General features: G+C 44.4%; 1 protein-coding gene across 1 annotated transcript; it reads right to left on the bottom strand.

The window, feature by feature from the left end:
• Nucleotides 1-932: 932 nt before the first annotated feature.
• LOC133975077 (E3 ubiquitin-protein ligase UHRF2-like) lies at nucleotides 933-26,508 on the bottom strand. The gene is made up of 16 exons (XM_062412955.1): nucleotides 26,196-26,508; nucleotides 18,623-19,030; nucleotides 16,892-17,202; nucleotides 11,691-11,909; nucleotides 11,322-11,431; nucleotides 11,037-11,223; nucleotides 10,072-10,195; nucleotides 8,503-8,610; nucleotides 8,300-8,404; nucleotides 8,065-8,171; nucleotides 7,445-7,607; nucleotides 7,199-7,336; nucleotides 5,940-6,174; nucleotides 5,559-5,707; nucleotides 5,153-5,251; nucleotides 933-4,963 (listed from the first exon to the last, which is right to left on the bottom strand). The coding sequence occupies exons 1-16, from the start codon at nucleotides 26,346-26,348 to the stop codon at nucleotides 4,817-4,819; spliced, it is 2,763 nt and encodes a 920-aa protein (XP_062268939.1). The 5' UTR covers nucleotides 26,349-26,508; the 3' UTR covers nucleotides 933-4,816.
• Nucleotides 26,509-26,975: the final 467 nt, after the last annotated feature.

The following is a 26,975-nucleotide window of genomic DNA, read 5'->3' as shown; positions in this document are numbered from 1 at the left end:
ATAAAAGCACTTTGTGATAATCGAAATGTGTCTCGTATTCACCAAAATGTAATTTCTGGAGTGGTGAAGAAATCGAGGTCAGTTACGAAAGAGCAGCTGGGCTGAGATCCAGAGTCTGTAGTGCACACTAACACCACCAGGAGGCTTCACAAGACCATTGCTAATATCAAGGTTGTGTCTGTGCAGTCTACCGTTATGTAAACAAAGGTTTCCTATTCAGAATAATGTACAAATTTCAAGCAAGAGTAAAAAAGGACCTGATGCCTTTAATGCCTTATGCAAAGTTCTCTGAATCGCCTTGTTGAAGTGTGGTATACAAATAGACCTGCCTTACCTTATTGATAATCAAAGTAGCTGTGCTAATAGTCTCAATAACTTAAATGCTATATTTCTAATCTTATTGGCTTACTGTAGGCTTCTATTATATTGCAATGCTAAATTTTTCCCATTAAAGGATTTATGATAAATAACTGGTTACAAGTAAGACAAGTCCATCAACTTAATGATTGTCGTACTATAAACAAACAAAATCCCATTTATAGCTATCACAAACTAAATAGTTTTTTTTTTCACAATTACAATATATTAGCCCAGAGCTATGTTAACTTAGGCTGATATTAATTCAATTAAATATAACAAATTATTACCACTACAATTCAACTTAATACACAAAACTACATCTTAAAGCTTTTCATTGAAGAGTCACTTTAAAACAAGCAACTATTTTCACAATAAAATAACAGAAAGACTCCTCAACAGTATCAACAGTAATTAATACTAATTGTTTCCTAAATAATCCTATTTGTAAAAATTGGGGTTTAATAATTGTAAATTAAATTAAATAATTTGAGCGGTAGTGAAAATTTAAGATAAACCTTAGCCTCATGAATTCTGTAAAAATGCATATATAAGACAAAAAGAAAAGAAGCATGTTTTTCTGGAATCCAAATATTTAATAGGTACATATCAAGTATTATTATGACATGTATAAAATTTCAGATCACAATATGAAGCAATGGAACTCCTCAGACCGGCATACGCTGCAATGCTGGAGGTGGCCACATAAAAAAAAATGTCTAATGATTAAAATAAGAAATAGAGAAGCAACTAAAATGGTAGAAAAATGGCGTAAGGACATAGCTAATAGTAAGCCTTCTAAGAAAATGAGTTTTTCTTCAACAGAGTGCAATAGAAAAGGAAAAAAAGAAACAACACAGCACTGAAGCCAAGCGTCCACAAGACGTCTAAAAATCGTTAGTACTGTAGGTTCACGGAGAGCAGGAGACAGCTGGGGGGGGGGGGGGGGGGGGGAGCGAAGGTCACAGCGGAGAAAGAAAGGAGGGAGACTCGCTTTGCCCGGAAGAAAATCATCTTTCAGACAAGATTAAGCGACAGTGGAAGAAATGCACATCACAGTTAGCTTCAAAGACCATATAGCATATTGTACTTGCATGTTGAATACAAAGAAAGATCCTGAATGGTTGAACAGAAACGAGGACGTCACCACTAACAAGCCGGCCGCTCGGCAGAAAACATGGCTTTACCTTGAAGGCTGTTACAGGTGAACGTGATGGTGCCGGTGAACGAGGGGGCGACGCTTTCTAACAAAAATAAATTCACACTTGGAAAATAGTTGGAATATTGTATCGGAGCCTCTGCGCTTCAAGGTCGTGCAGATCTCAGATCAGCGGCGAGGCTCTGCTGCTGGCTGCGTGCTCTCCATGGAATGGTTTTGTTTTAGTTCCCGTCAGGCCTGCCAACCCTGGACATTTTAAAGTACCACTTCAGTACTGGGAATAAATAAAATCTTTGTTAGCCGCTTAGAATAAAACGTTTTTTTATTCTGACAAACTGGATAACTCAAGCATTACTGGGCCCCAGTAATTAGTATATCACAGTCACGATAATGGGAAAAGTCCAAAAAGGAAGGTAAAACCAAAATGTGTGGATAATTGTGGAGGATGATGATTAATGATAATGTCACGTGTCCTTTATGCGGTGGAGGTATTGTTACAGAGCCATTAAAAGAGGGGCAATAAGTGCATTACAAAGTCACGGAGGGGCAAGTTTCAGTGCTCGGGCTGAATCCACTCGATTAAAACATATAAGTAAAGGTCTGTAATAAAAAACGAGAGCATAGTGGCTTATAATCAAACAAGAAATAAGCTTTTACCCTGTTCAGACTTGAAGGAGAATTAAAGTCTTTCAGAGGTGGATCAAAAAAATCTGTTCACTTAAGTATCGTCATTTTTCCTTGTTATTTTAGGATTCTTCAATCGCCATGTCGAGTCTTGAAGTAATGTTTAGTTTAGTATTTACACTGAGTATAATAAGACCCGGCTGCTACAGGGTAGGACACGACTTTGTTGGCCTATGGTCTTCAAGGTTTTCGTCTTTATGACAGACTTCTTGTTAGGTCTGCTTAGCATGGCTTTAAGACACAGCCACTGGGTTTATTCATAGGAACGATGCAGCTGAAATAAAACTCTGACATTTGATGTCCAATGCAATGAGAAGTGTAATGCTGTTTTTATCCCTGGTCTAGTATTAGAAAAGTAAACAAATACATTCTAGAAACAAATACCAACTGCAACTAAGACTTGGAATTGACAAATTGGAAACATTTTGAATATTTGAAAAACTGAAACTGGGATTTGGGGGATAATTATTGTTCCAGAACGTGTGTCTTTTATTTGCCTCCACCTGAGGAAAGCTCTCATCCTGTGTACACTGGTAGATTAGCCGTGACACCCGGGGATGCAAATTAGTTTCACGGTTAAGCAATGAAGCCACCTGGACATTATCCAGAATAACCAAAGTACATCCAGTAGTTCTGACTATGGGGAGGACTGAAATTTAGCTTTACTTTGCACTTAAATAAGTTTTGTTGTATTCAAGTGTAATAAGACACGCCACCTATTGAAACCTTCAATAACGTATTAACAAAACACAAGCACCAGTGAACTTTCACATAAACGCGGTTGAAAACCTGCAGAGGATTATAATTTTAAATCAGTAACTTCCTGATTATAGAACAGATTAACAATCTAAGGAAACTCTGGGGCTTCATTTGCTGTGTGTGGGGGAGCGATTCAGCAGCGCCCCCCCGAGCCTCTGATGGTGCGGAGCCATCGAATTAAAAAGCTCTTTGTGAGGGCACAGAAATCAGTGGCCTTGTTTCCAGAGTCAATCATGACAGAGTGAGGCAGCTGCACGTCCGTTCTCTGGACCTCACTCTCCTCATCCCCGTTGTGCAATCACTCACTGGATTAATTTTTTCTCCCTGAACGGAGGAGAAGCAGATCAGGCCCCGAACACCAAGAGCTCGAACAGGAAGAACAACGGCAGATTATTGTCTACGCCCAAACGTCTGTGTGTGGAGTCCTGATTGATTGCGGTTGCCTGGTAACACCAGGACCGACCACAGTATGTTTGAAATCGATGTGCAAAGCGACGCGTGTCACACTTCACGAGAACCACATCGTTTTGAGATCGAAAGTAAATCTCCTCTACGCATTAAGATCCGGTGGACGGAGGAAAAAGCAGGAAATACTCAGGTAATGCTCGAGGAGGATTTAGTCGATTTCAATCTACTATGTGAGATCTTCATTTATGTATAAATAAAATATTTATACAGAGTTAGAGGTTTCAATAGTGCTTATGTTGGAGATCCAAACTTGTGCGCTTGCTTATCCTATCCTTTTATTTCAGCTGCATGGAAGTGGAAAGAAAAAGTGCCATGCTAAAGAAAGAATATAATTTGAGTGATTACTTGAAAATTGCTTTTTTAAAAGCTGATTTCTGTTTTTACGCCGGATCTGTTCTCAGCCTCATGTCTTCGGTGTGTTTGCCTTGTTTTCACTCCACAGAAAATCTAAGGACAGAGCTTTCATTATTTTTTTTTTGGGGGGGGGGGGGGGGGACTCACAAAGTATTTCACAAAGTCTAATGGTTCATACGGAGCCAGAAATCATCCGACGCTCAAAACAAACCGGACGCTGCTGCCAATTTCTGCTCTGAAAGTTCACCCAGCGGGGCGAGACATTTACTAATCTTATTAGCTCGGAGCATGGCAGTGGCATCATTCCAAGTGACACGAGAAGCTAGCGGGACGCTAACAAATGCTCCTGATTAACCTACAGAACGGTAATAAAGTGCTCCAAGGTCAGGAAAGACTGTGTGCTTTGTCTCGTACATAAATGAACAGAGGTTCTAATTGTATGATCGTTTCAACGTTGTGACATTACCATTACATCACTGTTAACCTCCTTCCTTTGTTTCCCACCTGAGAACAACACTCATCTTGGGGTGAAGCTCCGTAACGTGGTACACAACATGTAAAAACAAGTTGGCAGGGACCTAACTATCGCTGGGGAGAAGCACGCACTCTGACGACGTGCGGTTCATTCACGGAACCAGCGGACGAAAAAATTAGTCGAGAGATTCGGATGATGAGTGGGTGCGAGAGTCGGGGGGGGGGGGGGGGCTGCTTTTGTTTGTGCGTTTTTGTGGCGGGAGTACGGAGGTTTAAAAATGTCCTTGGTTGAAATTTCAGGCTGGTGAAGTTAATGGAGACGGTCCAAGTTCAACAGATGAGGTCAGTCCCTACTGAGGTTGTTTGTGTATGAATGATTGTATACAATAAATGGTTGTATATGCAATATACATTTGCCCGTGGGTAAGTACGGTAAGTGTGCGCGATGCTTTTTAAAGTGGAGCTCTAGGTACTTGACGGTATACACGGGGTGCACAGAACGGCTGCTTGTGTGCGTTTATGTACGTGTTCTACGTATAAATGGGTTTTCTGATTTCGACCTCATCGGCCCTTGCTGTAGCCGGGAAAGAACTGGTCGAGCAGCATCTGGAGCATCTTGTTCTGGGTCATGGCGTAGTCCTTGCCCAGGTCGTGGCGGCAGGCGGGGCAGGTGAACACCTGCGCTCGAAACGACCGCTGGAGACAATCCTGAGGGGAGAGAGAGGAGATGATACCCAATTGCAACAAAAGGGATCATTTCTTTATTTTTCGTTCACATTTTGGCTTCATCATTCATTGAAGGAGGGACGGGAAACGGGGGGGGGGGGGGGGGGGGCCCTTCTGCTCGAGGCATACGGGGACATGAATGTGGAAACACTGCATCCACTCAGTACGCACCTTGCAGACGTTGTGTGAGCAGGCGGTGGTGACGGGCTGGTAGGCCAGCTCCTGGCAGCACACGCACATGAAGATCTGCTCCATCTTGCGCAGGAAATTCTTCACATGTAAAAAAAGACAGAGACACGTGAGGCGGATGCAAAAGGGGTCACGGGCAGTGTGTTACAAATTTAAAATGGTCATTTCAGTCTCCCGAAGAAAAACTGACTGACTGACTGAGGAGATCAAGAGGACACAGATCTGGTTTTAAAGAACCGAAGGGGATGAATTTCAGTTTCATGGATGAGCAGTTTTCAGTGAGGTCTCTCTTAGTTCTCTCAGTCTGCTGCAGTGTGAGGTGCTTTGTGAACAGTGTTGAGGAGCTCGAGACGCGTGGAGTGTGTCGGTGTGCACTGGGGATTCGTACCGGCCCCTCTTTGAGGTTTTCCATGGCCTCAGCCCAGTTTTTCTTGTTGGCCGTGTCCTCTCGGATCAACTGCTGCTGCTGCTCTGACAGCTGGAAGGTCTCCTCTATCTTCACACGTTTAGACGGCGGCTCTGCTGCTGGTGACGATTCTGCACAACACACACAAATAGGACTGAATCCATCCGGCTTTAGGCAATGATGAAAAGCTAAGAAAATAACTTGGGGAAAATAAAAATGCTTATCGTGCTTTTTAGCAAACAAATATTAACTATTTCCAAACTCTCTTATAGAAAGTTTAGCTCGCCATGCTGTTCTCAACCGTCCCCTCCTCACAAACCACATGTCTGACCTGCTCTGAGATTCAACTGTGAAAGCACCCACCACTCTCTCTGGCAGGCATCTCCTCTCCGTTACTTTGCATCTCCTCCTCTTCCACGCAGGCCATCGGCTCCATGTCCTCGTCCTCCTCATCGAACTCCTCTTTCTCCTTGATCTTAGGTTGTCTCCGCGGCCTCCCCCTCCCTGGATGGTGCTTCCCCCGGCCGCCGCGACCAGGTCTGGCACAGGCCTCCTTCTTTGTTTTGTTGGCCATGGCCGCCAAGTAGCCGGGTGGGTACTGGAGATACAAGGGAGAAATGTGAATCAAGCGGAGTGCTCTCTTAAAGATGTATATGTTTATAATGGGAAATGGCAGGTGTCCTTCATAGTGGCCTTTAGTAAGAAGCATGAATGACACAAAACATATATAAAATGGATTTCTGCAGGTTTCAACAAGTTAAATTTTAAAACTTTCACTCAGTTTAGACTTGTGTGCTGCATCGTTAGCCTTCACTTTATCAGGGTGGCCCCAGCCTCCCCCCACACACTGGCAGTGTGGAGGTCCATTACTCCGCTGGTCAACGAGAGATTCTGCTGCTCTGCTCTTTTCTAATCACTCACACTGATGTGAGCTGAGTTTTTATAAAAACCTGCTGAATTTTCATATGAACGCTGCGAGGAAGTAAAAAAAGCAAACTCGAAACTTTAACTTAAAAAAATAGCCTGTGGGATGTACTTCTCTCCTGTCTGCAGCCTGTGTGTGTGTGTGTGTGTGTGTGTGTGTGTGTGTGTCTGTGTGTGTGTGTGTGTGTGTATGTTTGTGTGTGTGTGTGTGTGTGTGTGTGTGTGTGTGTGTGTGTGTGTGTGTGTGTGTGTGTGTGTGTGTGTTGTTGGTCGGATCATGAATCTGGATTGTTCCGGTCACTTTAACCCTGATGCCCCGGCTTTGCGCATCTTGTTTATATACGAGCCTCATAAACGATTCATAGAGCGCAATTAACAAACACCAAGTAAACGTCAGTGCTGTTCAGGTCCTAATAACTTCTGATCAGTGTTGCTGTTTATTGTTGACGTGTAAAGTGAACACAGGCTGACAGGAGAGTGGAGGGACGACACTCAGACAATGTGCGTCTGTCCTGGTTATAATTATGCAGCGGCAGGACATCGCTAGAAAATCAATTATGTCCCGTCTCTGTCTCGATGCAGAGTCGTCCACGGATTTAAGGAATTTCCCCACCATAATATAGAGATGCATTATGGGATATCTCTAGAGTGTACACAGTGATGTTCACAAACACGTGCCGGCACGTTCACAGTCTGACCTGAACAGCGAGGCCCAGTTTCTTGATCCTCTCGAGTCCTTCAGGCGTCCACGGTGCTGGTTCCAGGTCATCCCGTCTCAGCAGGTACCGCCACACCAAGTAACCGCACTTTCCAATCTCTGGCCAGTACTTCACCACCTTAATATCCACATGCAAATAAAGCATTAAACACTGCTCATCGAATTTACAAAAAAAGCATTTTCATTTATCTATTTTTTTAACCTCTAGGAAAAAACGTGTCTGTACCTTGTAAATGCCGTCATAGCGGTTTCCTTCCTCCGGGGCGTACTTGCTGATGCGTCGACCTTTGGAGCTGCGCACGACCCTCACCGGCTTCCCCGCCCGCCAGTTCCTCGACTCGGCCCCGTCTTTGTCATTCAGAGGTGCGTCGCAGTTTAAGGCCAATGCCCTGCAGGAGCCGAGATCCAAGGGAAAGAGCTTTGTGTTTACTAAGTCAGTCCAGGGATTAGGGATGTTAATGAATGTTAATGAATCAGTTGTTATGAGGAAATTAATCCCGTAAGCTTGTTTTTGAAGAAAAAAATAACCCAGAAAGATGTAAAAAAATAAGTGAGTTCTGGCTTTTTAAAAGTTTAATTTAAGATTTGATGAGGCACGTTTCAACATTTCCCCTAAGACATGATTGTTTGTAAAAAAAAACTTCAAATTATATATCATGGAGGAGTTTTTCAGTTTGACCAACTAAGCGTGATTCAACTGACAGAAATGAAATAAGACATTCAACATGAACTGAGTCGAGAAGCAGCCATTACTCTTTATAATATCAAATATTATATCCTGCACTTTAAAGTAATGAATCGTATCAATGGGGTTAAACGTTTGTAGTTGGACGGCAACTGTCATACCTGTTCATGTGTGTCAAGGTCTGGTCAAATGAGTGCTCTCCGATCCGTTTGTTTCCCGAGAGGTCACGACCCCCGCTGCCTGTGTAGGTGAACTCATCTCCCCGGTCCTACAACACACCACAGAAATGCTCATGAAGCTATGGCCACATTTTACCAACAGAAATCCCTTAGTGCTTTAAATCATACAACTGTAAAATATCTTTAAAAAAAAAACAAAAAAACACAAACAACCCACCACTTCATCCTCAAATCCGCCGGCCAACACCAGCGAATAGGAGCCATCGTTGCTGCGTCCATGGATACCACCGACATGTGGCCTGTGAACACCGGCCTCGCTCACCTGAAAGGAGAACAGCGTTTTAGATTGCACTGATAACAAAACATTAAAAAGTAAACTGAGAGTTGATCAATATGTGAAGCACCGTCATGGCAGCTAACCTGTACTCTGAATTTCCAGGTGGCTCCAACAGGAACTCCAGGTATTGGTCCATAGTGGTTTGAAGGAACAATTGTGCATTCTTTAGTTCGCCCCACACAAGCCATACCCTGCAAACACATCCAGAAGGAAGAACACAAAAATATCTTTAAAAGGTCGTTTTACTTTTAGAAATGACGACCGTTTTATTGCACGTGCGACATTAAAAGGGCGAAAGAGAAAAAACGTTCGGCAGAGAGAGTAGAATTTCATTTCAGCGTTATCAAATTGCGAGAATGTAAAAGTCAAGTTAAAATGCTTTGTGACTCACTGCACTTAAACGGTGCCCAAACACACAAGCCAGGCTGTTTTCAATTAGCCCCTCAGAGAAAAGAGCATTCTGGTAAAGAAAGGAGTTATTTTTCCGTTGGCAGTTCCAGGAAAGTGGCTAAGTCATGCTTAATGGCATTGTTCACATTACACCACGGAGCGGAGCGGCAGAGACGCAGCCAGGACAGAATGGAAATGAGCCACAGAATATCTCAACGTGTTGCCACGGAGGAGCTTTTGGAGTTAGAGTGTTAAAGGGTACAATTTAAACAGATGCTTTGGGAAAAAATAAAAAAACAAAATTTAAATACATGTCAGCTGTCGTCCTGTCTTATTTTCTGCCTCAGCAGCTAGAATGAGATAATTTCCTTTTTTGCCAACCAAAACTAAAAAATGTCTGAAAGTAATTTTCCAGCCGTTGCCCTCCAGCACCGTGAAGAAGTGAAAAACTCAAAACTCAATGCTATAAATCAAGCCAACATCATTAATCTGCTCCAGAAGCCCGAGCTTAAGTTAAATTGATAATAAATCGCATGTGGATTGGATTGAAAACTTCTGATCTGATCAGGGGTGTGTTCAGGAACATACAGGGCAGATAACAACTAACACTTGATATAACACATTATTATACACAGATCCACTGAGGAATGAACAGGGTCCCAAGAAGGGAATTGGAGTAAAATGTAAATGCATGAATATAAACCCTGAGGAGGACGTCGATGGCTTTGTCCCAATTCAGAGGACGCGACCTACGAAGGAGACGATTGTGTCTTTGAGACGTGGTCGGTCCCCAAAGGACGCAGCCCCTGAACTGAGACACAGCTGTTGTCTTCTTTTAAGGGACTCTTTCGATTATTTGGATTTCGCGATGTGTTACATTCTCTGGATTCGGTCTCAAGTGGATTTGAAAATGTCATTCCCAGATGTAAAATGTAATGTTTACAAAAATAAGGACATTATTATCAAGTATTCTCAGAAGCATGGTTGTGATAGGACACATTTCTTTTATCATAAAGCTGAAAATTATTTGTCTATCTCTTGTACTGAGCTGCTAACATGGGCCTTAAAGTCAAAGAGGCATTTTTTTGTAAATTTTAAAAATCTGGAAAACGTTAATATTGCTGAGAAACTTTTGAGAGACACAAACTTCTTCTCCATATTCATCCATGTAGACTTTGCTACTTCTCGTCGGTTTGAAGGTGAATCGCCGGCCCTCCCATCGGGTTTACAGAGCAGCTGTCGGTCCACCCGGTGGCGCTCACCTTTCCCCAGTCCCTTTGACTCTCGGTCGTCGCCGAAGGCATCTTGGCCTTCTTCTTGCTGGCTTTGAGCTTCTCTCCGGCTTTCACCACCTCGCTGGTGTCATTCTTACAGGTGGGACAGTACCTGGCAGAGAGAGAGAATCAGTTCTGGGGCTGCAGGACGGTGTGTCCGTGAGTTTATTGACAAGTGAGCTCAAAATAATAAGAGCTGTTTCAATACCTGTAATCCAGCAGATACAGATCTGTGTGATTATAGTCAATAGAAATTATCTAAGATGTGTTCTTTTGATACCTTAAATTGTCAGATAAATATTTATTTGTGAATATTCTCTTATATTTGACAGAATGTGTGGAGAGTAAATATGGATGTTAGCATTACAACTGGCTCACTGGTTCACTAAGTTTGGGTCAATGTTTTGTTTTTGTATTTGAGTGAACCGACCTGCACCGTGGGACGCATAAGACACATTTCAGATATTTTCTTTCTGATAATAAAGTGAAATCAAATCAAACGACACTGAGATTTGGAAATAAGGACATTAAAAGGTACTTTATGTAAATGGCCTGTCACCAAACGTGGTTTCGAAACAAATGAGAGCTCTACTGAGACTATCCTATGTGTGGACTTCATTTTTTAACATTTAACTACTGGAAATTATAAATAAGTTATGAATGCTGCCATCAGTTGTGTGTTTAAGAAATGTAAAGATGCTGGAAGGTTCCTAAAAAGACAATCATTCACACCCTCATCTCTATTTGGCAGAGAGACACTTTCAAAGCCGCTGCATTAGATGAACTCACAGCTGGGTCTGCGTTGTGTCATTATTGTATATTGACTTCAACCTCAATCACCGTTTAATTACTGCTGAAATGCACTTCAGCTCACACCCAGCACCATTAATAAGACCTGATTAAATTGGCTGTGTATCTCTGCATCTCGAGGCTAATTGCTCGGCTCCACTCACCAGTCCTCGTCGTCTGGGATGGTGGCCAGCGGCGGGTTGAGGCAGTAGATGTGAAACGCCATGTTGCACTCGTCGCACAGCAGCTGCATGTGAGCGTCCTGCTTGCCGCCGCACACGCAGCAGGAGCAGAAGCGGCACTCCACCTCGGGGTCAGCCTTGCAGTGCTTGCACTCTGGTCCGCTCTTCCCTGCAGCCAAGAACAAGGAGTAATAGGTTCGATGATTGGTACGGCAGGGCTACGTTATATAACTTTTTTGTCACTAGTTCCACCGCGTCTGCGCATACGTTTGAATTGTCCATCCGCAGCTGAGAGTGCGCAGGCTCCTGGTTTCTCCATCTGGTAGATTTCATCCAGGAAGTGAACCTTACAGTCCCCAATCACATCTCCTGGACCACTGGACAGAGGGCGAGAGACACAGAGAGACAAAGGCAGAGACAAAGCGAGAGAGACAGAGAGAGAGAGAGAGATGAGAGCACGAGAACAGAAAAACCAAAGAGGAAGATGTAAAGAAGTGTTACTGAGAGTGTGACACAGGTAAAGGAGGCACACATCTTGGTAAACATTCAAAATTGGTCATGATATGAAAATTAAATAGTTGTCAGCTCGCCCCTACTGCCTAACGCCCCCCTCCCGCCGAGGAGGAAGATCCTCACCCGAGGAGGATCTTGACTCGGAGCTCCTTGTTGGTGCGAGAGGCCTGGTTGAGCGTTTGAATCTCGGCGTCGAACCAGAAGCCCCTCTCATCCGGCGTCTCCATATTGTAGTTGACCATCACATGCATGCCCACCTGAAGCTGGTCCCACCGCAGCAGGGTCCTGGCGCGTGGCCGCACGTCCCGCAGTCGCATCTCCACCACGCCATTCTCCGGGTAGCTGCGGGAGAAAGAAAAGGGAGAGAGGGGAAAGGGGGGGCAGGTTTAGATGTGTGGAATATTTGTATTGGTTTGAGAATTGCATACATAAATTAGCTTCATTAGCCATGAGCTGGTCGAGCTGCCAGTGAGAACTTGATCAGTTGTATCCTAATGAGCAATGTCCATATCCTCAGGAAAACAATATAATACTCTGGCCAGTAAAAAGCAGCTATTCTACGACAATGTGCTCAGTAGAAACAGATGGATGTAATAGAAGCTATTTAACAGCTCAATGCAGTGAGCCGCAGAATGCAATAAAGATATAGACCTCCCTGTGCAGGAACATGCATGTCAACAAGTGCAACGAAAAAGAATGAAAATCTGATTATTAAGCAATCGAATTGGCAAATGTGATTTCAGCCACCTGATCTGCCTCCTTCGATCAAATCAGTAAACCAAATATTTTTTATAAAAGTTTAAGCAAAGATGTACTCAAAGAAAACCTTTTTGAAACTCCACTATAAGTGAAACACGGCTAAAAAAAACTTTCCGTTCCAAACATGTTGATTTAAACATGGACGACCAGATTTAGACGTTAGGTCCTCGGGGCAAATTCCACAGATTCAATAAGATGTTTTCTCCCTGACGCTGTGTCAGAAGTGTTTCTCACACAGACAGGGGAAAATGATTTAACATAAATAACTTTGAAACATTTTTTCCTCTAAAAAACAAAACCATCAGTCAAGTCCTGGCGACTTTCAAAGACTCGCCTGTTCTTTCTATGACACATTTGCCCGCAGCTTTCTGACTGGGTTCTTTAAAAGCCAAGGATTAAGATGGATTTTCAGCACTATGGCCTCGGCCCAAATTTAAATTTAATACAGCGACCTCACAGCCACTGACAAAACACTGGTCTTAGTTTAGTGAAAGTTGGACTTCTGTGTCTGGAGACATGAGTCAGTCCACAGAACTTCTTTGTACAGGACCAACATTTGTTTTAAGGAGTCCAGACATAACAGAACAGTTTGATATGTAACAGGTCTGATTTAACCTTTGACCCCGCTGAAATGAATGGCAACATCTTTTAGGGACGGTTCAACACTTTCAGGGATCTGCCTGTTCACCTTCTGACCACAAAGCTGGTGTTGTCGTCTTTGACGTCACCTGAGGTTGGCAAGCAACTAGCCGAGTCTGCAGGAAGTTACGTCCCCCAGCCAATAAATAGTCCGACACGTGACCCCCCCCCCCCACCTGTAAAGCTACGGCGTTTCAATTTCGCACTTTTGGACAGATTAAATAAAAGAGAAAGATTAGGGTTTTAGTGGGTGGGATGGACAAAGCAAACCTAGCCGTTTCCCCTGTTTCCCCCAGCAGACATGAGAGAGGCCTCTTTCTTCTCATCCGACTCCAGGCAGGCAGGTGAAACACAATTTGCCAAATATCCAACTTTTCCTTTAATAATTCATCAAAGACTCAACGAGAAACACACCTCTCTATTGTTTTCTGTTGGTGAAAAGAGTCTTTGTTTTTTTCTCTAATACCATTTCAAATGTTCCACCTTTTCCCCAAAGAAGATCTGAACAAGTGTTAAACGTCCACGTTGGAGTGGATGAAGTGAGGTTAACTGTGCAGGCTTCCTGTCTGCCAATCATAATTAAGCTGTAAGGATCTGGCCTGGCTCAGAGATGAACGGACAGCTCGCTAGCTCGCTCGCCTGCCAATAGCTGGAATTATGCTCACAGACGAGAAATGTGTTGCCGCTGAAGTTGAACTGCACAACAGGGCTGCACACTCGAGTCCTCATGCACAGTGGGACGTGAAGGGGGAAGTGGAGGATTGTGCGCTTGAGCGAGCACCACGTGTTTGCTGTTTCTGGGGGAAAGCAGGGCCTAAACTGGGTGATTTCTCAAACGGCCTGCACTGACGCAGAACCAGCAGACTGCCTGCTGAGCTCCGGCAAAAAAATGACCGATGTTTACTACACTACCCGACATTTTGACATTGATTTCCAGTCCGAACGTGTGCACTTAAGCTCTGCCTGGTTACCGACTGGGCCGTGGTGCATATTTGAAGCTATTGTAAACTGGCTGGAGAGAGGGCCTGCGGGGGCAGACTGTAAGAGTTGTTACAGTCAAGAAGAAGAGGCTGGGGCACAGTGCAGGGATTTCCTTTTTTAGGCCCAAGGGATTACTGTGTTTTTTAGTTGGAGGGGGGTTTGGGATGGGGGGGGGGGGTTATTACAAGCAGCTAAACACACACACACACACACACACACACACACACACACACACAGCGGAGGGACATCAACCTGGGAGCACAATGGGACTCAGCATGAACAAGGAGGGGAACACGGTGAGCAGCACGAGGGGAACAGAGGAAGAAAAAGAGTTTAAGGCCACACAAGCCTTGAGCTGTCTCGTGTGCGCACCCAAAAAAAAAAAAGAACCTCGGCAGCAACGCCCTGGGCGTCTGAATTCTAACGTTTGCCGCATCAGAACTGAATCTCCACACAGAGGCGTCACAGCGGCCGGACCCGACATCTCACATTACAAAGTAAATGCAACTCTCGCCGGAGTTGTGGGACTACGGGAAAAAAAGAGTTTCAGGCAAACAAGAAACCAAAATCACGTCAACACTCCTGCAAAAAGCAAAGTCCGCCTAAATGAATTTCAGAAACTTATTTCATCAGATGTGAAATTGATAGGATTTATAGACAGTGGGGCCGCTCTGTTCTGGAGCCATCATTAGCGCTTTGTGTGCTTAACTGAAGTCGCCGTAAAGAAGGAGAAAAGGGAACGGAAGAAAATGAGAAATCCTCAATTTACTGATAAGCAGCATGAGGTAGAAATACTCCGACACTAAACAAGCTATCAGGATATAATTGCTTCTCAGAAGTAAAGGAAAGTGACTGCGGCCTCTCTTATCCTGGGCTTTGTGCGTAATTGAAGCCAAAGTGAAAAGCTTAAACTTAATAAAAAAAAAAAATTCAAAACAACTTTAATCTCCCAATGAGGCCTTTTTAATGTTTTGTCACAATGGCGAGGTTTTAAAGGACCAATTTGGTGATTTTTAGTCAGAAGTATGTTTCTCTGATGTGGAGGCAGAGATTTCTCTCATAGTTAAAATCTCCATTCCTCAAAAAACAGTTTAACTCCCTTTAGGTTTTAAAATGTAGCGCATACAATCATGTAATGTAGGAACAATCTGAAGCTGACCTAATGTAAGAAAAAACAGATATAAAGTTTTGGCTGTAAAAGTAATCAGATGACGTTAAGTGTGTAAATTTTGTCAACAAAAACACTTAGTTGATAAAGCCCTTATATTATTATATATATGATAATTGTTTTGGTGGGTATGAGAAAGAAAAGCTAAACTGAAGTCAAACGTAAATTGGTGCTCAATTAAAACTCTCACAGCACACAGGTAGCAACCGGGCTCCGATAATGTCTGACAGCCGCAGCTTTATATCCTGGTGAGATCTCCTCCACTGCAAATGTAGTTTTATAATTTGACAGAGCCAATCAAATCCTCCATTTGGATCTCTTTGAATAGATTCTCTCAGCAGCAACACTTGAATATAAAAAAAGATACTGTTAATCTCACCAGTACGTTTTCCATGTGAAAGCTACGTGAACATAATTTATAGTTGCCTTCGCCAGGATTTAACCATGAAACTATATCTGGCTGTCTTGTTTCGGAGCAACACACACACATTACACATTTAACACACACAGACACACACAGACACACACACAATTCTAGTTCCTCAGAGCAGCTCTCTTTGATTTTGTGGCTCATTTCTTTCTGCACAGAGGTCCAGGATGGCTTAATGCACAGGGGTGTGTGTGGAGGGGAAGCGATGCTACCAGCCGTCCTCTTTTGGAATGACGCTCAGGACAGATAAGAATACTGAGTGTTTCTCGAGGCCAAGTTACACAAGCAGTCATTGAACAGAAAACCGTTGTCGTTTGTTGCTAAGGCTACTTCGTGGCTCAGATGGTGATGACGCAATCCACATGTTTGTGCGATGTCCTTGGTTTCAAGCTAGCAGGGGACCGTGTCATTTATATCTCCCTCTTGAGTGTAAAAAAAAAAAGCATAATCTGAATAAACAAGCAGGAAGGTAAATATTTAAAAATTGAAACAAGACAGGGGCCGCACACGGGGTGTATTATTATTGGACCGTCCCTGCAGGATCACTCCTGTGCTGTTCCGAAAACAACTAATCACAGCAGAACGCTGAAGATTAAATATTGAGTAATATCCAGTGGGAGTGATGTCTGCATGAACCCCCCCCCGCCCCCCCACAGATTCAATGCTCAACAACCCATGATACCGTTACTCGAGCCCAGCATCCCATGACAGAATAGCACACATGCACGCACGCGCCGCGACAGGCGCAGCGAGGAGAGCGCGCCTCACCAGTGGCATGTTCACAGCAATTACAGACAAAGCTGAAGGAGGCAAAGCAAAGAAGTAATGCTCCTGAGAACTCGCGAGTTGCCATGGAAACGCGGGCTTCTGAATGAATTCGCCGGAGAAGCGGGAGCGCGAGAGATACGAGTCCAAAGTGTAGCGTCGACTGCACAAACCCCCCCCGCTCCCTAGGACTGCCAGGAGACAGCAGAGGCTGCAATTCCCAATGCGCCAAACCACTCGTACCGATGCACTCGGAACATATACTCAACGACACACACACACACACACACACGCCTCACGTATAATGTTTGGTGCACATTTGTATCGGGAAGAACCGAAATTATTTTTCGGTCTTGCACATGCACACTCTCCTATTTGAGGTGCAGCCCTGTGAATTCAAATCCTGAACGGCAATTAGGAGGATTTCGGTTGATCCGACCCAGAAGCTGCCACCCTGACACCGCCACCCCCCCCCCCCGTGCCCTTTCAGTGAAACCCGTTAAAAATAGTTCCTCGTCACTGCAACCGAAGTCAGCTCGGCTGCAGCAGCGACACACGGCAGCGTATTGAACCAACACTTACTCATCGTATTTAATGTGATAAATGATGTCCTCTCTCTCCTTGCTCTCTGCTGCAGAGTCTGTCTGAGAGGTGGAGGCTCCGTTGCTCTCCGAGGTGAACACAACATTGTTCCTGTTACTGTCTATGTGTTGGTCCTGGCCGTGGGCCTGTGCCTGCTCGGCCTCCAGCTTCCCGTTAGTCCTTTTTGGGGGCCGGCCCACTTTGCCCTTGGGGGGCGTTATCTGTCCTTTGGGAGCCTGGGTCACGTTTTCGATGCAGGCCTCGAACCAGGCGCCGACGCTGACGTCTCTGCAGTCCACCAGCTCGTTAATCTGAGGGGACACAAAAGACAGAAATAACACCTGGTCTCTCCCGCGCCCATCTGTCTGTTGTTTAAAGAAACACACTCTGCATGTTTTACACATCACATAAATTGAACGGAGGTTTCCCATAGATAAAATGGTTTATGCCCTGGGGAGACGGGTTGTTAGTTCAGAGTGAAAATCTACTTTCAGAGACGAATAGGAAAATCCATCACACGCTTCTTGTTTTTCAGATTTCTGCCTATGAAGCTGATTAAAACGTGGACTACTGGGATTTTGATTTGTGTATTGATTCATTCACTGTATTTCAAATGACTGATAGCAGGTGGATTTCCCATCTCAGACCAGGTTTAAATCTGCAAATAGATTCATTTGATGACATATATGAAGTACTACCAACAAAATCCTGGAAGAAAAACGAATTAAAATAAAAATGTGTATCGAGGGAGACGCGCAACAAAAAACAAAAACGTGGTCAATTCTCTTTATGAGTGTGACATGAGGTGCATTCTTGAGATGAACTGGTCGTATCGGGCGGAGAATACTGAGTAAAAGCCGAAAGCCCGTCGAGGCATTTGACCTTGAGATCCACTGAAGTTGCACAATTTCCAGCTCATCTACTTACACTTACAGTATTGATCTTTGCTGCATGCTGGATTTGGACATTTGGCAACAGGCAGAGCCCAGTCCTACACAATAATTCTCAGACATGTGGGTCAGTCAGCCGGCAAAGATCAGTAACACTCAGCCGAGCAGAGAAGAATAGACGCTCCGATTTATTAGCTTTGACTGTACACTATTTATAATGTATGTCGGTTTATGACAGAGATTGAAAGACCTTCTTCTTATGTGTGGTTTGACATGTGCCTTCCTGGGAAGATGAGCCATGAGCTTTACACTCTATGTAAAGGAAAGGCAATCAGGTTAGCAGATAGAGAACCTTGATAGAGTGAATTAAAGGGCACATTTGGCACCGACACATGCACTTTCACACAAGGACATGCATCAATACAAGCAGGCTCCATTTGTTTTGCCTAGAACAGCATATCTAAATAGTTTGGGGTACTGCGCGATCGAAAGGGATAAATTGGACGACTGGTGCAGATTAGATAAGAAATGCACAAAGGAAAGAATCTGATTCCTCTCTGTGCTTACTCTATTGGTGATGTATATTATATAATACTCTAAAGAGGCCAATGCATAGACGCTGCTTATTCTACTGCAGATCAAACACTGGCATCAAATCATATTCACGCTGACAAGGTCGTTTCATGTTTTTCAACATCACTTGAGCATGTGATCTGCTCGGTTTGTATGTTAATTTGACATTCAAGCGTGAAGACCTCGACCAGGAGTCTCTGTCACTTCGCTCGTTGGTCGTGAAATTATTAAACGTTATTCAGCAAAGAAGCTGATCGGTCATCCTCACCTTGTACACACCAAATCCTGGGTAAACGAGTGCATTTCTGCTGGATGTAGGGGGCTGGGTGTCCCGTACTGGACTGGAGGACGTGAAGCCATTTTTGGTACTACTGGTTGAGTTACTGGTGACGCTGGTGTCCGGCTTGGTTTCCCTAATGATGCTGGTAGTGATGCTGCCGCTGCCGCCGCCGTCATTGTCTATGTTGGTGTTGGTTTCCATGTGGGCAGGAGGGGCGGGAGCTGGGGAGTTATGGCTTTCAGGCCGGGAGTCGGGCGGGGGGGCTGAGCTGCAGGCGACGCCCGAGAGGTCCTGTGGGACAGGGCTGTCGGGGGGGTCGGTCTGAGAGCGAATCAGCAGCTGGACGATGTCGTTGAGGCCGACGTTGTAATCAAACAGTGTCTGGCCATCTTCCATCTAAAAGACAAAAGAAATATATGAACAAAAAAAGGTAAAGAAGCAAAAGCAATACTTGTGTATATGTGCTAGGTAATATAAATTATTTACATTATTAATTTATCTACTGATTATAGGTTAGTTGCAGATCTAGTAATAACAATAAACCCCAAAGGTATTCAATTTGTGAAAATATAAAAAGGAAAATGAACCCATTTTCATTTTAGCCCTGACTTGTTTTGCAAAACGTCACTTCAACAATTAATTAATTCCGGCAACGACTGCATCGTGTTTTTACCAGGCCCTGAGACGGTGTGCTCAAACAACACCACAGATATTCCTTCTCAATTTCTTATCTCCCCCAAATTTCCTCATCCCACGCGATGGAATGAGCACGGCTGCCTCGGACAGCTACACGAGGGCGCCTGTCAAGGACACACAAAGAACTCGTTAGACGGAGACGACGTTCGAGCACAGTGAGAATAATCCTGCACTCAACAGAGCACAGTCCTATACTCACTCACACACGCGGCACTTCGATATATCCACGTGCCTTTAAACACACTGGTGGTGTTTAAGGATGTTGCTCAGGAGCCCACAGCAACAACATCTGCTGTCTGCTCTCAAATGGGTGAATGTTCAGCCACTGATTAAATACGTATAAACTGTACAAGGTCAAGTGCTTCTACTGATTTAGCCTGCGACGGGTGGAGAAACACATCAACACCTCTGACTGGGATCCTGTCCTTACTCCTGATTATGTATGAACTGATGTTTTTTTTTTTACACATCTTACACATGGAACCAACATGGATACTGAGCTGCAGCTCCGCTCGCCCCCCCCACGCCGGGCTTTTCTACCACGAAATAATAAGAAAAATAAATAAAAGGAACGAATGCATGAATTAAAGTGACGGGAGACGTAGCTGTGGGGAAAGTGGTGACTGGGTTGCTATGACAACCAAAGGAGAGCATCCCCCCCCAACCCCATGAACCTGAATCATGTATACAATCTCTGCCGACGACAACCCACTGCCACCGCCGCAGCCATCAGTGACGGCAGGATCCTTTCAGGCAGCGTAGCACAGGGGCGTCAGGAAATGGTTCTCGCAAAAACACCCATAATAAGCTCTTTAAATAAAAAAAACGATGAGGGCCCCATTTCGGGAAAAAATAACATATCTCTCTTCTCTACCACAACCAATCTCCTGATAAGTGTACGGTACGGCTAGTGCCTACCGAATGGAGCTTATGGCGGACGCGCCAACTCATTACAGACATCAGCTTTTTCTATCAGCCCTCCAACCCACAAGCCCATTGTGCTGGGGAGACAAGCATGGCCGCCACTCGCGCTCCCGCTCCCTTTCGTTATTTGACAGCGAGGAGGAGAGCGGTTGGAGGCGTGTGGCGGGAGAGCGGTGGAAGGGAGCGAGCGCAATTTCCCCATCCCTCCCCGGTTTTTAATAGTCTCATGAAATTTAGATCAGAGGAGCAGCGGTGCAAACACAGCCATACAGTGGTTTCCATACTCACCTGTCTGTCTGTCTCTCTGTCTGTCTGTCTGTCTGTCTGTCACTGGTGGTCTACATCGGCTCTTTGTCTGTCTCCCTCTCTGAGCTCAGAGTTCGATTTAGCCTCAGTAATTGTGTGCCCTCCGCTCTCTATCTGTCTTTTGCCACTTGATACCGCATTAAGAGACGAGGCGTCCCGAACAGCAGGCAGCCGCGCTGTTGACGCGAGGTTAGACTCAAGTGAAAGGAAAACACCGAATTTCTCGCACTGCACCAAAACCTGATGAATTCAGCCGTGCTGATTGTACCTGCTCTTCCACGGTGACTTCACCGCCACCACGGTGATCAGTGTCTCGCTCTGAGGTTTCACAGCCACGAATTCAGTCGTAGGCAGCTCAAACACTGAGAACCACCATCTGAACAGGCAAGGGGCAGGAAAATGCCTCATATATTCACGCAGGGTCAAGGTCTATCTGACAGAAATATTGGCATGTTGACTGTTTTCTGTGTAGTAGGACGAATAACATCGTAAAAGACGAGATACTTTCCTCATCATTAATGATGCAGGATAACCAAAAAAGCACATTGCTCCTCGTCTCTTTATTATGTGACTTGGTGAAATGTTGCTACGTGTTCCAGGGGGAGATTTCAGTCCCGAAGACACACATCACAACAAAGCTTTACACAAACCACAGACACTTGACTTAGATCATTTTCAAAGGGCTCGAACAAATCAGAAATCCAGATCTGTGCGTGTGTGTGTGTGAGAGAGAGAGAGACAGAGGAATTAAATGAACAGCTCCACGGGGCTAATTTTCTCATTTGCAATTTGAAAGGTGATCTTTCAAACACTAATATCTTATCGCAACAGACACCGAAGTACAAGTACAGAGAGAGCGTTAAACAAAGGCGAGACAAAGACCTGTGGCTGCTGCGACAGAATCTAACCTGACACCCATCTTGTCCTTGAACAAATCTGTTTATATTGTTTTGCATCTACTTCCAATAATAGCTTTTATATAACAACATCTAGGATTGAAGAGATATTAGGCTGTAATCTTGCATGCACTTATTATTTTAATGTTATGATATTTTAACAGCTCTTAATGCAGAAATCCATCTGAGATTAAAGCCACTCAGCGACACTTACTTAGATTCGATGCCTGCCCAACAATGATGCAAACATATCAAGCTGTTAAAGAATAGCTGGAGTCAGAGCAATAAATCAAGAATTCACGGAGGCCTATTCAGTATCAGCATGTAGTTCTTAAAAAATAGGTTTAAAGGTGTGTAACACAACTCGGTCCACTCAGCGGGTGGAGAGGAGATTTCAAAGCAGGGGCAGACATTAGCAGCTTGTGCACAGGGACAACATCCAAACCCCAAACTCCTACGCAATTTCTTCCTCACCCTTTTCCTCCGAGCAAAAATAGGTCAGATTTCCCCAAAACAATGACAGGGGATGTGGCATCTACCGCCGCACGTCACCATCTTGTGGTTTTTTTAGTCCCTCGTTCTGATCACAGTCATTTAATCTCCTTCCAAAAGGTTCGCAGAATGACGTTTGTTAATTTGTCATGTTGTCCAAATTCGTAAAGAGTTAACAATCTTCCCTCTATTACATTAAGCAGTTGTTCCTAAATGCCACTCTATCTTTGAAGGGGCTATTAAAACCTACCCTTCCCTTTATTGCGTTTCCAACTGTGTTGATGTAAGTATGAATTGTGTAATAACTTTAAAAGGTAGCGAGTGAGTACTGCATTGGATTTAATTCCTTCCCGAGCAGCATTTGACTGCCTATTAAATAAGCTGAAAATCTATTTGGACCTGACTGCAGCTTGCTATACAGTGTTTCTTATATCTTGTGATTACATTTAAGGCACGGATCGTGACAATGTTTTTATTTTCTATGCATTTAACATATTCTATAATAGACTCAAAGAATACCCCTCACGTGACAAACATGTGAGAAATACAGGCGGGGATTATGTGCCCGAAGAACACCTCTGGTAATCTGAGTAGAAGAAAAAAAAAAATAGCACAGGAAGCCGTACTATTTACATGAGTCGACGGTGCAGAGATAGGACATATGAGCACTGAGCGAGGTAAAGCTAAGAGAAGGAGTGGCAAAACTATGAAAACATGTGGGAGTGTGCGAAAAGCCTGCAGTTCACGACTAGGTTTAATGCCCCCCCTTTGTCTTTGCTCTTTGTTCGGCCTATCTGTCGAAGAAGGGTGTGACTGCGTACATGCATGGCTGCAGCCAAATCTGCTTCCCCTGGAATTGCCTACGAAAAAATCTACAGCTTAGCAATGCACAAAGGAAACCCATCAATCGAGCAGCCTCGACACCAATGCATGTATAATCAAATTGTGACGATATCTAGGTCACAGCAACTATTTGCGCGGAAGGAGGCGGTGAAGCTTTCCTACAGCCCGACCCTTGGTAACAGAGGAGACGGCCCAACTATTCCAACGTGAGACATGTTGCTGCCTCCACAGGGAGAAAAACAAACGGACTACAGCCTCATATGTGAAGCACGCTGACGCATTTCAAGCTGAGGTTGAAAGCAGTTAATACTCAGAAAGCTTTTTTCCCTTTTTTTTTAAAAAATTGGTAAATGAGAAGGCTGCAGTGCAAGCGAGAGTAGGCGCTGAGCAGAAAGGCCGCGTGGACAGTGGAAGGTGTGTGTGAGCCTGCTCGTGAATGTGAGTGATATAAGACGTTGTTCAAAGTGAAAGAGAGAGACACATGACGGGGAGCGCGCACGCAGGCAAATTGAAAAACCCATTACAAAAACAACTAAAAAAAGCCGAACAAACAAACACCGAGGCAAAGTTGTGCGGCTGCTGGCTTGAGACCCCCTTTCGACTCAAGGGCAAGCGTGACTTTGAACTGGGGAGGCAGCGTGCGCAGTGAGCTGGAGGGAAAAACAAGACGCCATTTTGAAAAGGGAATTAGACTGAGTTATTCTGCTACGAGTCGAAATCCTAACAGAGCGCCGGCACGGCTGCGTGCATGTAAGGGCAATAGCTAGTGTGCGCTGCGTGTCACAGGCTCATTCCTTGTGTTACTTAACTCGTGGAAATCCCCTAATCAACCCTCCCCACTCGACTTTCCTGTGAAATGAAGGAAATACTGGGTTTACTACATGGGATCAGTCTTTGCAGCCACGGCTCCAACAGTGAAGACAATTCTAACCACGCAGCTAATTCAGAGTTAAATGAAGCAAATGTAGAGGTAGCACATTGTATTTAGGACATTCTGGGATTTAAAGCAGGACAGTCTTCCTTTGTGCTTGGTCACTGTGGTGTTTTGAAGTCGCACAAGAGAGAACCTGCTCAGAACATTTAAAATACCTCATAAATAACCGACGCCATCTAAACAATGGTTTCACCGAGAAGAACACGTGCTATAATCGCCATTCCAATCTGTTTATATTATAAGCAGTATATACTACAGCCTCACAGAGTAGGCGATAACACAAGCAGTGTACGACAGCTCGACAACGTGAAGAAGAATCTCGCGTCTGCTCGGCTTCATTATGATTTAATTACACAACAAGAAGTAGGTTATAAGTCGCTATAAAAGGACCTTCTCGGGCTATGACACTGTCTGGCTCAAAGTGAGTGAAGGAAAAGTGTGACAAAATGTCAATAATGTGAGATCAACACATCATGTAGGCCGTTTGGTTCCCGGGGGATAATCGCCTTGGCTGAGTCATGCCGCGTTAATATCAGCGTTGTACTGTTTTGCTACGATGCTACATAAAACAGGGAGCCAGCATCCTGACCTGTATACTGTTTTGTCTGTTGATTACTGATTGAAGAGCTTCTGTAACATCTCCCACATCATAGGAGACTTTCAGTCTGTCTGTCTGTAATATATTGATTCTGTCATGTGTGTATACTTGATCATAAATAGCTAACGATACAGACGTCTTATCGGACAGAATTGAAATATTTGCAAAATCACAGCACTGCACATTAAAGTTTAGGATGTAAGTTTCAATATACTAGTTTAAAAGTTACATTTACAATAGGAATGTGTGTGTGTTAGATCATTAAATATTCCTTTGATAAATAAAATGCTTGAATGCATTCATGACACATACAAACCTGTTCATGTCTATCTGAGGGCAGCATATTAACAGTTTCCACACATGCTGGCATTTAATGACATTACCCTTTTTCTCAATCTCTCTGTAGGAGAGAGAAAAACTACACCAACATCTGTTGGAGATAAAATATGAATCATCACATTCCTAACTTAACATGATTTCACAGTGTGTGGTCAGCAACTAAATATTCCAGCCTTGCTGTAGCCTTACGACTAAAGACACATTATTTAAGTCTGACTTTGGTCTCAAACAACAATGTGTTTCCACCTCATGATAAAGTGACCTTATGTGTGACCTAACACTGTCCCTAAAATATATGTCTGCTTCAGTACAGGTAGTTGTATGTATTTGAAGTTCTCTGTAAGATATACGATATGTGATGTCCGGAGTAATACAGAAATTGTTTTTGACATTTCACTGTGTCATGGAAATTTAACTTATTATTCCTTTAGACATAAAACCTACAGATCACCATACGCATCACAGCATGCATGCTTATTCTGGCATATGTATATGTTGGACTTAAGTCTGCATGTGAATTGTGGTGTATTGTCCCTAATAATAAACAACTACATAAATATACATTAACAAATATAAGTTTGCGGTTACATAAAGAGTCTCAGATATATACTGCAGGCTGCACTGCTGATGTAACCACACTTAACATTTTGATTGCTTATTATTACATAGTGAAAATGGCTTGATTTTAAACTAGTCCTGAATTATTCCCTTGCAAGCCAGATTCATATTTGACTGAAAGGAGTGTTTGGAGACAATCCTGGATAAACTACAAACGTGCAGATGTTCCACGTGCACCCCTGGACTGTCATTTGGGGCCAAGGTGGGCATCTATACAGCAGGAGAGAGAGACAGAGAGAAAGAAAGAGAGAGAGAGAGAGAGAGAGAGAGAGAGAGAGAGAGAGAGAGAGAGAGAGGTGGGGGGAGGGAGGTGTGTACAGTAGTGACACCAGCGTGTAAACACAAGTGCTGCTACACTTGCTTATAGATGTCAGGGCACGTGGAGTCCGCCCCTCCCTCCAATTATCGTTCTCTCATCATAACGCACGAGCCTCGGCGGTGTCTGCCTGGCTCCGTGCAGCTCGAGCACAGACCCCAGATCTGATGGCTGGTGCATTTGTCGATCAGTAGTTGTGGAGTTTATTAAGTTGAACAAGCGAGCGGTGGAGGTAGTTTTGTTTTCATCGCACTACTTTCTTTGGCCGCAGCAATGTAAACAAACACGTCTGAGACATTTGTTGCACGCAGCTCTCCTTCAATCACCAAACACAAACAACGGGAAAGTGGTTCATCATCACACGACCGTACACATCCATGTCTGATCGGATTTTTTTATCCTCCCCGAGGGGGCCGGCACACTGCGTACCCCCCGGGGGGGGGGGCACTTGCGCAAGAACTACTGGTGAATTACCATCAAAACAGGAAGCTCGCATGGGTCCGAAACGGGCTCGACCGCCGAGAGGACCCCTTCTCCAGCGAGAGCTCCCTGCAAAGGCGCCCGGTGCGTAATGGCTGTGGAACACGAGTGTTGTTTACCTGCTTCCCTCGGTAGAAGAGGCGCTGGTGCTGCGGGCCCACGTTGAAGATCTCCTGTATTTTCAGCCGTAGAGACTCAATCCTGGTCAGCCTCGACAGATCCTCCACGGTTCGCGTCTCCTTCCCGTCTATCGTACGAACCTGGATCCACATCGCTGCGCCGCCCTGTTTACGCCTCGGATGAATGCGGGAGAAAGCGGCGGGGTTTTACGCGCGAACGTCGTTCGCCGCGGCGGAAAGGAGGCGGAAACAAATAACAGCGCTAGAGATAAAGAAATGTGTGAGCGTGTTTACGGGTCCATCGCGTTTTCCTCTGCAGAGGAAACGTCGGACTGGCTCGCGCAGGAGGTGTCTCACATGAGGTCGCGGCGCCAAGCAAATCTCGCGAAACAACGTCGGGAGCGAGTTTGCAGTTAAAGGCGCAGCTCACCTTTTCCTGTCATCACAAACACAGCACGCACCTCTATTCCTTTGTTATTATTCCATTATTACAGATGTTCAAGGTTGTTTGCAATGCACGCTTTGAAAAAATGCTCTGTCTATTGAAAGAACATCAATCAAAATGGATAAAACAAACAAACACAACACACTGAGGTCCTCTGTGGACCCCAAGCCCGCTTTTCTTCACCCATCATCTTACATCTAAACACTGGCTGCCAGTGACCCACAGGATTGGGTTTGCACTATTTTAAATCGTTTACTGGGGCTGCTCCCAAATACATAACAGACATGTCAGTCCGATTCAACCCTGTGAGACCCCTGAGTTCAGTGCCCAGTGGT

The sequence above is a fragment of the Platichthys flesus genome, chromosome 19 (genome assembly GCF_949316205.1).
Source record: "Platichthys flesus chromosome 19, fPlaFle2.1, whole genome shotgun sequence".
Taxonomy (NCBI): Eukaryota; Metazoa; Chordata; class Actinopteri; order Pleuronectiformes; family Pleuronectidae; genus Platichthys; species Platichthys flesus.
The sequence above is the reverse complement of the archived record's forward strand: the minus strand, read 5'-3'. Positions and strand labels throughout refer to the sequence as shown.